We start from the raw sequence: 15,693 nt of genomic DNA on the forward strand, positions 1-15,693 counted from the left end.
ACCCAATACTTTCCCCAGTCTGACCTACAAATCTGGCTCTATAATTGGCTCCTCAACAAAGGTTTTTTTTTTTTTCTTTTGCTGCAGCAGTGGAGTAGTTGTGTACATCATCAACAGCTGCTTCCCACATAGAAGCTCAAATCCCTTAACCCAGCTGATCTGCTTCTGTTTGGGTTGGAATTTAGTGCAACAATTCTCTTCTTGGAAGAAGGTTATAACTACTGGTGGAAATAAAAGATAATAATCTCAAAATAAAGTGCAGAATAGAGTTATGGCTCAGAGCTGCAATGTGTTCCAAAGTCCTGTAAGCACCGTGTCACTGATCTTTATGGAGAACGCAACGACAGTACATCAATCCTGGATTGACCACTAACACAGAAATTATGCTTTCATAAGAATTCAAACCCTGCAGACTAGTACTTTGTAGAACCACCTTTTGTTGCAATAAAATCTTTAACTCTTTGAGGTGTAAGTTTCTACCAGGGTTGCACACTGTTTGGGAGGTAGGTTTGCCCATTCCTCCTTGCAAATTTTGTTTTTTAGTGAACAGGTTGGTTGGATAACGCTTGTGGCCTGCAATTTTGAAATAGTGCCACAGATTCTCAATTGGACTGAGATCTGTAGTTTGAATTGGCCATTGTAGAACATTCACCTTTTTGTTGTTCTACCACAGGAGTGTTGCCTTGTGCTTGGGATCATTGTCCTGCTGAAAGATGAACTAGCTCCCAAGTTTTAGTTTCTAGCAGACTGAAGCAGGTTGTCTTCCAGCATATGCTTGTATTCTGCACAGTCCCTGCTGAGGAAAAGCACCCCCACAAATAGTGTTTACTGAGGAATGGGCAGTGTTTGTAAGGCGCAATACATAGCATTTTGAATTGGGGCCAAAAAGCTAAATTTTTGTCTCATCTGACCACAAAACCTTATCCTACATTGTAAATTGGCCACTCGGATGTGTTCTGACATGACGTGCTTTGATATCGTTTTTCCTCAGCGATGGCCACCCTCCCATACCAGCCAGTTGTAAGCAGAGCTCTTGATATGATTAAGCGGTGTACCTAAACTGAGATATTGAAGTACCAAATATTACATTTGTAGCCTTTCCCTATCTTGTGCATGTCTATAACATTACCTTTAATTGTCTTAGAATTATCTTTGGTCTTCATTTTTTCAGCTTTCCTTCAGATTCACAGTAGGACCAAGATGAATTTGAAAATGTATTCTAAGAGCCTACTGGTTTGCAATAAAGATACTATTTGGAACAATCTGTGTATGTGTCATATATCATACACACAAATTTTCTGAGTTTGAGGAGCGCGAGAAAGAGCGAGCGCCCGAGAAAGAGCGAGCGCGCGAGAGATAGAGCGTGAGAGCGAGAATTGAAGTCCCCCCATATGTGAAGTAACTAAATATATGATGTTCCTAGTTTGTTCTTGTACTCTTATTCTAAATGGTCTCTTTGTTTTACCAATATACTTCAGATTGCACGGGCCCTGTAACACCTTAATGCCTAAATGAAGTACTGGTACAACCCATGAATTTTTTTTATATTATATTTGTACATTTGTTGACGAACTCCATAAATTGTTTACATACATTAGCATGTCAGAGGATGAGAAAGAAGGGAGCAAAAGAAAAACTATCAAAAGATGTAAATTTAATAAATCACTTTATATTTAATCTGTCTGATGACAATTTATAAATTCAGAATTATCCCAAGTTTTTTAATACTATTACAATTAATATACACTTAAATAATTTATTGTTAAATGTATCCATATTTAGAGTAACTTTAATGGTAACCCCAGACTGTACTGCAGGATTTTTTGTATTTCTTGGTTTAATTTAGAGATGGGCGGGTCCAGTTCCCCGAGAACCGAACCCACCCAAACTTTGGGTATCCGAGTACCGAGCTGAGTAGCTCTGTACTCTCCCGCCCCGAATCCAAATAGAGGCCGAACGTCATCGGGACGTCGTCGGATCTCGTGGCTCGGTTCTCGCAATACTTCAAGATTATAAATGCACGCCTCCACAGCAATCCATCGCCATTTGACAGAGGGAGAGAGCAGGGTGTAGTCAAGGCTGATTAGAGCAGGGACAGAGAATACAATATTCTAATTGCAGTAACAAAAATCGCTAGAGAAGAGAGGAGAATAGAGATTTATTTTATTTTAGTAATATTTGGCAGTCCCCAGTGCTTTTGGGGTGTCCCCCATAAATGTGCATAAATATTTCTGGCTGTCAAAATTACTGTCAGCAGTATCCACCAAATAATTTTTAGCACTCTTCCGTGCTTTTGGGGTGTCCCCCATAAATGTGCATAAATATTTCTGGCTGTCAAAATTACTGTCAGCAGTATCCACCAAATAATTTGTAGCACTCCTCAGTGCTTTTGGGGTGTCCTCCCTAATTGTGCATTAATATTTCTGGCTGTCAAAAGTCATATTTGTCAGCAGTATCTTACCAAATAATTTTTACCACTACAAGTGCTTTGCACTCAGAATGGATTCAAAGCAGTCCACATATGATCAGAATGAGCAACCAGGTTCTGTCACCGGTCCTGATGGTAGTGTTCCCAGTACATCATCTGGGCAAGGAGATGTCAAACTACAGAGCGTTTCGAAATCAGTCCAAAAAAAATAAAATAATTTACTGTGTTGAAGCGAAAAAGAAGTGTAACTGAGGAAAAGTTAAGTGCCGATAAAAAAAAAAAATGCCAACATGCCATTCTACACACGCAGTGGCAAAGAGACAATGAGGCCTCCACCTTTCTCTATTAGTGGCAGATCCCAAAAAGTTACCGAGCCTACAATTGGTGCACAACTACTGTTACACGTCAAAGCCGAGCTGCAAGATAACAGTAAGACATTAGAGGATAATGTTTGCTCTGATTCACAAATGACACCAATCCCTGTGGAGAGTCCATCCAACAGTGGGATGTCTAATTGTGAGCATTCTGCTGATGTGTGCCTTAATAGCCTGAGTGTAGCCGGTGATACACAAATTGAGGATGCCACTTTGGAATTAGAAGAGGATAAGGGGGAGATTTGTGTAGGCGACGAGTGCGCTAATGAGGATGTTGATGAGGATGAGGTTGTTTGTGTAAGTCCTGCACCAGTGGCAGCAGTTCTGGCACGTGTCAAGAAAAAGGCCATTGTCATGCCTGGGCATAAAACAAAAAAATCCACTTCTTATTTGTGGAATTATTTCTACCCAAATCCAGACAACAATTGTATAGCCATTTGTAGCGTATGTCAAGCCACAGTCAGTCGAGGGAGGGACCTTAACCATCTTGGAACCTCGTCTATGTTACGCCATATAACGAGAGTTCATGGCAAAGTGTTGGGAAAAGCTGAAAGTTCTTCCCAAAAAATTACAAGCACTCCATCATCAGCTAAGACCCTCCGCTCACCGACATCCCGACGGCTACAAAATACACCCACCACACCATCCTCATCAATATCCTCAGTAGTGCTCGGAGTTAGCCCGGCTTCCCACTTGAGGCTGGATGACTCCTGCACTATTATTGGTTCCTCTAAAGAAAGCGTTAGTCCCACTGCTGCTGCTGCTGCTGGGGGTGAATCGTCATCCCAGAGGCAGGTCAAGAAAATGAGCAGTCCTACATTTCAGCAATTAACTGTGAAACAATCATTTGCGAGGGGAAGCAAATATGACAGCAGTCACCCAGTCGCCAAGCGAATCACAGACGCCATGGCTGCAATGTTAGTGTTAGATCTGCGTCCAATCTCCACAATAAACGCAGCTGGTTTTTCACAGTTAATTGAGGTTTTGTGTCTGCGTTACAGAATTCCATTGCGACACCATTTCTCCCGTAAAGCAAATTCACAACTATGCCAAAAAGTGTGTAAAAATGTAGAGATTGCACTGAAAAATGCCATTCTGCCCACTGTCCACTTAACTACAGATATGTGGACAGGTGGAAGTGGGCAAACCAAAGACTATATGACTGACAGCCCACTGGGTTGGTCATTCACCTTCACCAGCAGGAACAGGAGCAGCATGTACACCACTACGTAACATTTGTTACAGGCAGGCCGCTCTTTGTATCACCGGCTTCACTAACAGGCATACGGCTGACAATTTGTTACGCAAACTGAGAGATGTGATTGATGCATTGCTTATACCACATGGACTCTCCCCAGGGCATGTCATTTCTGATAACGCCAACAATATAGTGCGAGCATTACAGCTGGGTGATTTCCAACACATTCCCTGTTTTGCTCACACCATCAACTTGGTGGTGCAGAGCTTCCTAAGAAATAACTGTGAGGTGCAGAAGATGCTTTCGGTGGCCCGTAAAATTTCAGGCATTCAGCATGTAGGAGATTGCAGCAGCTCCAAGAGCAGTTTAACTTGCCCTGCCACCAACTTAAGCAAGAGGTGGTAACTAGGTGGAATTCCACCCTGTACATGCTGCAGAGGATGGAGGAACAGCGCAAAGCCATCCAAGCATATTGCACAAGCCATTACATTGGGAAAGGAGGGGGATGTATTTCACTCTTGCACAGTGGGGAATCCTTTCAGTGCTGTGCAAGGTGCTGAAACCATTTGAAGTTGTGACATGTGAGGTGAGTGCAGACTCTGCTAGTTTGAGACAAGTCATTCCTTTAATTAGACTATTGGAAAAGTAGCTTGAGAAAATGAAGGAGAAGCAAGTATGTTTGCCTTGTCGATCAAGTACTTAATTCGCTTCACAATGATCCTCGAGTTATTAAGATCTTGAACTCGGATCAGTACGTTTTGGCCACTGTGCTTGATCCAAGGTTTAAAACCTACATGGAGTCTTTACTTGTAAATGAGCGAGATGTGAACTTTTGCAAGGAGCTATTGCTCAGCAAGTTGGCCGCTGAACTGAGCCTCGGCTTGACGACGTGTCATCCTTAACTTTCTCAAGTTGCTGCTGCTCGTAAAAAATTAAATTTCCCAAAAAGAAGCAGGGAAGACGCAGGGGGCAGACCAGAACAATTTAACATCTGGGCTAGTTTGAAGGATTTTTCAAAAAAAATGTGTCACTTTGCCCATAACTCCATCCAATACGAGTATAAACATGCAAAGGATGGTGGAGGATTACTTTCAAGAGGTTGTTGATATGGAAATGTCAGACAGTCCCTTTCCTTACTGGGAAGAAAAGCAGGTCATATGGAAACCCATGTACAAACTTGCTTTACAATTCTTAAGCTGTCCACCCTCCAGTGTGTACTCTGAACGAGTGTTCAGCACAGCAGGGAACTTAGTCAGTGATCGCCGTAGAAGGTTACTTCCCAAAAATGTGGAGAAAATGATGCTTATAAAAATGAACTACATCTTCCACGAGGAAGGCCTTCACCATCCATGACATCCAAGCACTGACTGTTCTCTAATGGCAGATTCAAGCGACGATGAATTGATAGTCTGTGATGATGACGTACACACTGATGAGGGTGAGGATTAAGCTGAAGATGATGCCGATAACATCTTTTTAAAACTTTCTATGTAAGTGTAGGGTGCAATCTACCCCCAAAGAGGAAAGGGACTTGTGGCATTTCCATATCACATACCGTCTTGAAAGGCTGCTGTTTGTCTGACACCCTACCCTTAAGGATAAATTACCAGAGTGACACCAAACTGGCTTTGTCCATTTCAATTAATATTGTACAGTCTATAATGGCTGAATTTTATTGTATTTTTGACAAGTGGAGGGGGGCCTATAGAGACAGAAAGCAAACTGCCTTTTTCCATTTCATTACATATTGAACTACAAGTGTAGGGTGTAATATACATCCAAAGACGATGGCTGCATTGCCAATATGCATAGATGGAGAGGAAGACAATCTGTTTTTTGTGTAGAATAAATGAAGGCCTACCTACCAGGAATTAAACAGTTTTTTGGATGATTTATTACCTCTACAATTAGATTACTTATCTATGAAACAGTTGGAGCACTAAATTGGGTTATTTTAGGCCCAAAAACATTGATTTTCCAACAAAATAGCAAAACAAAACAAAACCAAAACCAAAACACGCAATGGCGGTTTTGCAAAACCAAAACACGACGGTAATCCAGATCCAAAACCGAATCCAAAACCAAAACACGGGGGTCAGTGACCATCTCTAGTTTAAATAGTGTTTCATGTATGGACAAATTGATACCATTAATTTAACTTCTATTATGCTGTGCACTCCCTATTTTGACAATATTAAAAACCCACCTTCCTTCAAACCTATTCTTACCACACATTAATATACTTACACAATTGGTGGGGAAAGTGGGTTAGTATACGGTGGTATGTAACACTGGCACTTCCTCTACAACTTCCAAACTATAAAATTCCATTTACTTGCATTTTTCATAACACTTCTAAATTCCACTTCGACCATTGCCTTCAATTTTTGTAAAGTTTATAGTTCAAATTATAATGTTTTTCTTTAACTCCTTTTACTGTTAAGTCTGTGTTATTGGATGTCACTTGTGTTATTATTTCATCTATTGACACTTAATATGCAGTCCATGCAAAGACATCAAGCGCTTTAGATCAGTACAATAATATTAGCTTACTTTCTATATGCTCATGTTCGATATAGGTAAATGCAACACTATTCAATCACTACAGTTTATCTGTGTCCATACAAGCACAAGCATTTCTCCCTAAATGATGTAATACAAGTGGCCACAGAATGCTAAAGGTTTCCTTGCCTTGGTGTTATTGCACATGAGCGGATCATCCACTAGAGCACCAACAACATACTAATTGCTTGGGGTGCACCTTAATTACAGAGATTTGACTATACCCTACTATAGTTCATTAGAACTGAAGCTTTTATGCCATCACAAAACTATCACTAGAACATGTGCAGATATAGCTCTTTACTTTCACAGATTACTAATTAAATCACTCAACAATTTCAACCCAGGGCATACAAAATTGAAATACAAGTATCCATGCAGGATGATGCCACATCTAAGATTGGGGAGGACGGCTTTAGGTTTAGCATCTTGGTAAGTTTTTTTAAAATGCTACTGAACCATACTGCTTTTAGTAAAAATACTAATGTATCTAATGGATGGTTGTGAGATATAAATAATAACTTAAGGTAGCAGAGAAATCAGCTTAAGACATGACAACAAGGTTATACGAGGATGCCAGACATGAGACCCAAGGAGGAGCCTGCCTGAGAGCTTACAGCAAACAAAAAAACATACATAATTAAATACCTAGAAAACAAAAAAATGTATAGTGCCCTTAAAGTATGCAGACATACATTATAACCCCCTTTTGAAATATAGATATTTCAAAAGGGGGTTATAATGTATGTCTGCATACTTTAAGGGCACTTCCAAAAAGTGTCATGACTGGTTTATACGTAATTCCACTAATCTATGCCAAACTTATGGACGACCTACAGTTCATCATGTGTTTTCAGAAGTTTGTGAGAGAAACACATAACAATTTTCCATTCATACGGTGTACAGCAACATCCAGCAAATCCATCCTGGTAGCATCAGTAGGGTCTGCAATATAGCACCATCATATCCGAAAATATTTATGGTGTTCATGAACAAAATGTAATTTACTCAGCATACTGCACTACAAGAAATTTATAGAGGGTATATTTTGATTTGGATGGGAACGACGGAAGAGCTCATAGATATGATGAATTACCTAAATGCCTTGGTTTGCTTGGAATGAGTCACATTCCATATTGATATAAGGATGGATTTTTTCGATGGCACTGTATACCGTATGGATGGGAATTTGGATACAACATTATATCGTAAACCTGCACACCGCAATACGACTCTTAATGCTACTAGCCATCACCAAATCTCCTTAAAAGATGGACTGCAGGCTTAAATGTTTTGATCAAAATATGAACTAATACATCATGTTTTCATTTTGCTAGATACACACATTTATGCAGTGTTAAGGATAAGCACTAATAACTGTATTTTCCTTTTGTGTAATATAATCTATATATCTTTATCCACACACACACTTTTATTGCCGTGCAGTTGGTACCAGATAATTTTGGATGTACTGAGCGTGGGCATATTTCTTCTCTGGTTTTGTTTCAAATATTGCCTTATGTTGCCTTAGTAGCTGTCTATCAGGCCTATTAAAGGCTCATTTGGGTGTGGCTCACATGTCAGCCCTAGATAGATGCAAAACCCTGTACCTGGGAGGTGAATGAATCTAATTTTAACTGCATTTTATTAGTGTTTAAAGCATTAAGGGGAATGTAGGACCTGCATACAATGATGTGCCCTTGCTGCTGGGATGCAGGCTTAAAAATGCTATATACACAGAGATATGCAATGTTAAGGATAAGCGCTGACAACTGTCTTTTTGTTTTGCCTATAGTACAAGTCATACTTGTAGAAAATGCAAGGATTATACATACTCTACTAGAATAGTGTACATTTCAAAATTATTTCTGAAAAATTACCTGTTTAAACTTAAAATTATTTTAAAATGCACACAAAAGATAGACAAGCATTTAAACTGTTACATACTTGTCTGTAATTTTTAAACGTTTCTGATAAAATGTAGATTTGATTGGACAACTGTTGGACGAAAGTAAAGTTTGTATTACATTATATATTCTCTATTATTGCCCACATCCAAAAATTGCTTTTACGATTTTTATCCGTTTGGGACTAGTCCTTTTTGTATGATGCAATACAATGCCCATCGTAAGTACAAGTATAGATATGAAACTTACAACCAAAGCTACTCACTTGATCAAAAAGCTGTTTTCCAGTGGTGTTGGGCTGGATTGCGAACTCCAGCTCCGCATCCATTGTGGTTACACGTACACTGGTCTAAAAAACAAAAACAAAATAAGCATTCATGTTAAACTAATAAATTAAGCAAAATACAGGATTATAACCCTGTTACCAACAGACTTTAAACAAGACAATACTATACCATAATGTCAGCTAACCATAGCACTAGCTGTTTTAACACTAGTAAAAATGCAAGTAAAAACATTTGTTACTAGCATTTAGAGCTCACAGTAGGCTTCCATAAAGTATGTGGATAGAATGAGATGCGTTGAGTAATGCAAATGAAACACTTCCACAGCACTAGCAAATGCAAGTAACAGTGGTAGTGGGTATGTTGACAATAGAAACAATGGTTTAAAAAACACATTTATTGCCAGTGGGTAGGAAGCCTAACATTCATTGTTTTGCAGTTCTAATCTATTAATCAATCATTAACATTTATATTTAAAATGAATCCATTTAGATGGACCTGCATGCACATAATTTTACAATTAAAGCAGCATACTCCATTATTGGCTGCATACAGCAGGGCATGTGAAAAGGCTATAGTAGATGCACCTTAACTTTCTTAAGTTAATAACTTAACAGTATGTCATAATAGTGAAAAGATATGTGATCAGTTAATATTACATTCTGATATTTATGGCCAGCACGGTGGCTTAGTGGTTAGCACTTCTGCCTCACAGCACTGGGGTCATGAGTTCAAATTCTGACCATGGCCTTATGTGTGTGGAGTTTGTATGTTCTCTCCATGTTTGCATGGGTTTCCTCGGGCTCTCCGGTTTCCTCCCACAATACAAAAACTTACTAGGTTAATTACGTTGCTATCAAATTGACCCTAGTCTGTCTATGTAAGGGAATTTGGACTTTAAGCTCTATTGGGGCAGGAACTGATGTGAGCGAGTGATCTGCAGAATTAGTTGTGCTATATAAATAAATGATGATTATATTTACTGTATACTTTAAAATAACCACAAAACAATGGTTTGGCTGATCAGTTTTTTGCCAGTGGCTTTTCATGTTTTATTCACATTTCTTTTTTCTTTTTTTACCATTAATCGTTTTTATTGAGTTTTGTCAAGTAAATGGGGGTTGTTAACATTTCTTATATGCACCTTGCAAACAATAACAATGTTTGATAAATAGGAAACATTGATGTCCAGCCATAGTCAGCTACAAATAGGCTGTGTATGTTAGCCCTAAAGAAGCTGGAAAACACAAAATAGATTTTACATATGAATCACACTGGATATAGAGCACAATCCCCTCCTTCAACAAGTGTCGGTTCTGAGCCTGGTACAGCTATCAGTAAGTGCATTCCTGAAGCCTCTTTAACATGGAGTCACTCATATTTCTCTGCTCAGGCAGTGCCAAACACAATTCAACCCTCTCAAGAAATAAAATTTACATCTTTACTATGAATTTGTCAAGAAGGTACAACATTCTTTCTCCATAGAAGTACTGGAAATTCAAAATTAACGCATACAATTATGCACCTATACAATTAACAATGGCAATAAGTTTTCATTACCTTTAAAATAAACGTTCTTGAACATTTGTTTGCTCTCCATGGCACAACAAATAGGACTTAAATTTGTCAATGAATAAATGTTTGTTATGGCTGTAGAAACGGTGGTCAGTAGGTTAGAATGTAACTTTGCAAGATAGTAACCTATAGCTAGTTTTTCCTCAAGCCATGTGTGATATTTTCCCCTTTATAGAGCAGCAGGTTATGTATGCACTTTATAAAGTTAGCATCTTTCCTAGCAACCTCTACAAACAGAGGCTAGGGGCCACTCCCCAAAAACCTACTACTATTTAAAATTATATACAATCACAACAGGAAAGGGTGACGTGGCACATTAAAATCTCCAAAGTCTTCCTATAATTAAGTGGAGTGACCAAGGGCCGTATGTGGGCCATAGAAATGAATGTATTGCTATTGCCCATCACTCATGTAATTCTTACCAAGGAATTAATGTTCCTGGGACAAGTGGTAAGGACTACAACCGAACTGTAGACATTTAACAGAGTCCTTGCATGTCACAGGTTCATTATTTTTAATGGACTTAATGCAAAATTGCAAACATGCATTAACCCATAGTAATCAGATATTTGCTTTAAAATTAGCTAGTCTGCATTAGACTGATCAAAACTAATTGCAAATGAACAGTAATCTGTAGCAATAAATCAGTAAAGTGTCCTGCATAACTCCCACAAAATGACAAATGGGTAGAACAGGTAGTATTATGGAATTCAGGACCAAGGTTCACAGAAATGCATAGATCAGTTGTTCATTAAATTAAATATATATTACAGTATATTCTTAGAGACAAAATCGACAACTAATCTTTTACAGGATTATGAAAAGCATAAAAGAGGCCATGTCAGCCTGTACACTAAACAGAAAATACAAATAAGCAAAAAGTAACCACAATTATATGCAAAAACCAATGAGTATCTCAGTTAGTCACAACATTACCTTATCAGACATTAATTTAACAGAACTTAAATTAAAATAAAATGTATATGGCGTTCTGCTCTGAAACACCAAAGAAAATTTAGCTCTTCACCACCACTAAACTGTTAAGTGCATTTAAATTGATTGTTTGATTTATATTTTACAAAATGGTTGAATATAACTAACTTTCCAGGTAAACAACAGGTTTTTTTATTTTTTTTTTAAGAGCTTTGCCTTATAGTTTGATTTACTTACAGACATTATAATTACGAGGACACAGCAGTAAAGAATCAACAAGGGCTTCTGCTTCTCTCTCCGGTCACAGGCAAGTTCTAGGTCATATGAAAGGGCTTGCAATTTTTCAAGGGATTACATGTTTAATTAAACCAAGCCTCCTACCCAGGGAAAGTGAACACCCTTTTCATACCTCAAGAAAGGAGTGTGCAGAATATAACTAGACAATAAGGAATTACTTCCAGCACTGATGGCCAACATGATGCCCTCCAAGCCTTTACTTGCGGCCCCCAGCTCATTCCTGTTTTATGGTCAGATTTCTTTGCTATAGCTTGTAACACACTTGGTTAAAATGTCTGGTGATATGTTACTACAGAATGGGGTCTCTTATTAAATGTATTGTTTAACTTATTATTGAGATGAAGGTTAGTGTGCTGCCCATGCAGCCCCTGACGTGTATTCGTTTTTACTATACTAACATTACTTAATTTGGATGCATGACATAAAAAATTGCTGGTCTTCTTCAGTACCATCCTACCAGGCTGTGGTGTAAAACCAAACCAAGACAAGAAGTTATTTCATTGTATTAAAGCTTCTTTAAGTACTGCCCTCAAAAATATTTTCTCCAGAAGAGATGGCAATGGTGACTTGGGCTACATAAATAACCATATATAAAATTGTGGACTGCATATAACAGTATACATGCAAATTATAATTTGCATGTGTACGGCGCTGCGGAAATCTTGTGGTGCCTAACAAATAAATGATAATAATAATTAGGGTTCACTTTTTCAAAATTGAAAAATTGAGCTGTTTTGTGACAGTTTGAGGTTTCCATAAAAACATCACTTCGTTTCCTTTTGGGTGACAAATGTAATTCTCATTTTAAAAAGTATTCATAGAAAATAAGCAGTGTTATATATTTCTAATGACAAAAACTGGAGCTCTCCTATGCGACGGGTAGGTTATGCCATTTGTATAGCAAGAGTCTTGTGATACCACTGTGGTTATTCTTCAGGTATAAGAATTTGTATGCAGGAGGAGCATATCTTCAAAACATCCAAGTCCAAAAAGGTTCATACCCGAAGCATTAATATGAAACCCATTATTCAGTTTTACCGCTACAGTTTTTTTTAAAAAATCTCTATTAGAACATGTATTAAAACTGATTATACATTCACCGCTGGTGCATTAGCATGCACTGCATTTCCTATTTTTACGTTTGCTGAATGTCGTACAGCGTAACACACAAGGATGTATAACTGCTCTGGAGTGAAAGCCCTTATAATCAGAAAACTTTCTGCACATTTCAGATAGTGGCTTAAGGATGAGCATATTCGACCATGGTAGGCCATACCACTGGTTGGCCCAAACCATGCCTGTACTATGTAGGACAGTTGTAGGACTGTTAAGACTTAAATAATATGATTACAATACATACATTTCAATCCAATCACACTTTAACTTTTGGATGCAAGTGTGCTACTAAAAATGTACATATCCGTGTTTGATCGATTGTCACAAATCTTGTTTAACAACCCCCCCTCCCCCAACAACATTTAATGAAATCAAAAAGAAGAAACCCAAAGATTGGAATGAATGACCAGATTGTAATATGTGGCCACCTGTAAAAGTATATAGTTCATGGACTTTTATTTTGGTGTAAAATGTTAAAATATGAACCTTATGTTACATCTACACATTAGTTACATCCATGCTCTGAACTGTTGATGTTGGCCAGATGATGCAGTGGTTAAGGTCAGGTGTTGACGAACAACTGCATTTACCCAGTACCCCCCAGAATTACATTCTGCAGGAAAGAGCAAATCTTAGACACATTCTATAAGAGTGATAGGCAACCTCTTCGCCCGTTGTCCATCACTGCTCTATAATATACTTTAGCCAGCATCCTCCTCTCTCCTGCAGCTTGTCACTGATTGTCGGGCGCGCTGCAGGAGAGAGGAGGGTGCTGGGTCCCGGCGCCTCGTGGATTGGTAAGTTTTTTTCTTTTTTTTCCCCTCTGGCTGGCCGCGGCAGAGGAAGGGGGGGCAGAGTGGCGGAGGAGGGGGAAGGCAGCGTGAGAGAGAGGCCAGCGTGAGAGAGAGGGCAGCGTGAGAGAGAGGGCAGACGGGCCAGCGTGAGAGAGGGCAGATGGGCCAGCGTGAGAGAGGGCAGACGGGCCAGCGTGAGAGAGGGCAGACGGGCCAGCGTGAGAGAGGGCAGACGGGCCAGCGTGAGAGAGGGCAGACGGGCCAGCGTGACTGGATGCAGAGGGGGCAGAGTGTGTGGAGATGAAGATGGTCACAGTGTGAGTTAGTTAATTATTTTTTGACAAAAATATAAATGAAAAAAAATATTTAAAAATATTATTTTCTCTTGGATCTATGCATATTATTTTTGCATTCAACTAAATAAGTATTTCTGTTCTGACCTAAATACTTATTACGTTTTTTTGACCCAACTACTTCTAAAACAGAACTGCTCTATAATTATTTTGGAGGGGTGCCTTGAAAAAATTATGGAGACTCTAAGGGTGCCGCGAACTGCAAAGGTTTGGGAACCACTGGCCTACGCATTGCAAGTAATAACTCAATCAAAAAAAGTGGTACAAAATAAAATATGAATAAATAGAACTGAAAAAATCCAGGCAAAGTCCTATCTGCCCTGTAAAAAAAAAAAAATATAAGAAAACAAAAAAATATATACAAAAAAAGAAAAAATATCCCAGAAAAACAAAATCAGTATTTAAATGAAAAAAAAAAAAACTACTTGGATCTCCTGAAGTATAATTTTCAGTATAAGCTCATGGCAGCAAAATGATTAAATTCAGTCTTAAATCTAGGAGCCAATGGGATGTTTTAAAAAAGAGCCAGGGAAAATGTGCCTCTATTCTCAACTAAAGACATGTCCTTGCTAGTGGTTAAAGGATTGTGGCTATGTTTATTTGTACTTGTATATTTTCCTTACTCAAAATTGTACTGGTATGAGTAATACTTGTATCATTTATTATTAGGTTTCATTTGTATTTGAGTGATTTGTATAGTGCTGCGGAATTTAGGATGCCTTACAGTTAAACTATGATGATCATATATTGACCTGAAAATACAAAAAGATCCACTTAGGTGGACTTTTTCTTTAAAAACTGCAAGCATTCCTTATGTCATTTATTAAACTGAACCTTAAGTTTAATAAATTATAATTACACAGAACAAATATGTTTGTCTACATCAAGTATAACTAGCTGTAACTGGCAAAATCAGCAGAAATACTGATACTTTGTCTTTAATTAATACTAATTAAAGACAAATGTACAACATAAAAAGAGAAATTAAGCATAGGGTGGAAAATACAAAAAAATATTGGCTTTTGACTTTAGTATGCAAGACCTGAACTAAAAATGCAGCTAGCCCTAGGGTAGGTCTGTCACAGGAAGTGAGCCACATCCTCTCAAAGCACAGTTTACCATCATAGCACACATCAGAGGAGGAAGGGGTGGGAGGAATCTGTGTGGGTGACAATGAAACTGTTTAACATGAGTTATCACAAGTCAGAATGTTGAATTAAGCTTATTAAATGAGATTATAAGCATGAGGTCAATTTTAATTTTGATAATCTGTAATGTCCCCAAAATATAGAATTTCTCTCCTCATGTAAACTGTGTAGCAAATCTCTTCTCCGTGACTTTAGAAGGATGAAGTCATTATATCGAGGTGTATATCATTATCACTAAACAGTAGCAATGATCTTTTTTTAAAAACTTTAGATAGCTGGATAAAAAATTTCATACATATACAAACACACAAGGAAGTAAACAGAGTACCGTAATGGTCACATGTTCATTACCATTTGTGTATAAAAATAGACCACTTAAAATTTCTAAAATGATTCTACAACATTTTGAATAGCAAAATGTGTGTCATGCATTTTCTGCATTTTTGAGATTAAAGGGATCCTAAAACTAGAAGCATCAGGACACAGTCAGTAAAGAAAGGACGTGTGCAAAGGAAATTTCATTGTAAAATCCTGGAAATTGGTAGCAGGATTTGTTGGAAGAGGAAGTGAAACAAGTTACAGAACCATAAAGCAGAACCTGAAGGGGTTCACATGTACAGAAATGGCACAGTTCTCTAAATTGGGATTAATGACTCAGGAGTCAATATTATATATGGTTCATCAGCAAATTATGTCTCTTCTTATAATGAAGTGTAAACAGGAA

At 38.2% G+C, this 15,693-nt stretch overlaps 1 protein-coding gene across 1 annotated transcript in view; it reads right to left on the minus strand.

The window, feature by feature from the left end:
* Window positions 1-15,693, minus strand: part of MSN (moesin) — a 90,594-nt gene that overhangs the window by 41,112 nt on the left and 33,789 nt on the right. The window contains exon 2 of the mRNA XM_075184560.1: window positions 8,735-8,818. Coding sequence (XP_075040661.1) covers window positions 8,735-8,818 — 84 coding nt within the window. The remainder of the gene's footprint in view (window positions 1-8,734; window positions 8,819-15,693) is intronic.

The sequence above is a fragment of the Mixophyes fleayi genome, chromosome 9, assembly GCF_038048845.1.
Source record: "Mixophyes fleayi isolate aMixFle1 chromosome 9, aMixFle1.hap1, whole genome shotgun sequence".
Classification (NCBI taxonomy): Eukaryota; Metazoa; Chordata; class Amphibia; order Anura; family Limnodynastidae; genus Mixophyes; species Mixophyes fleayi.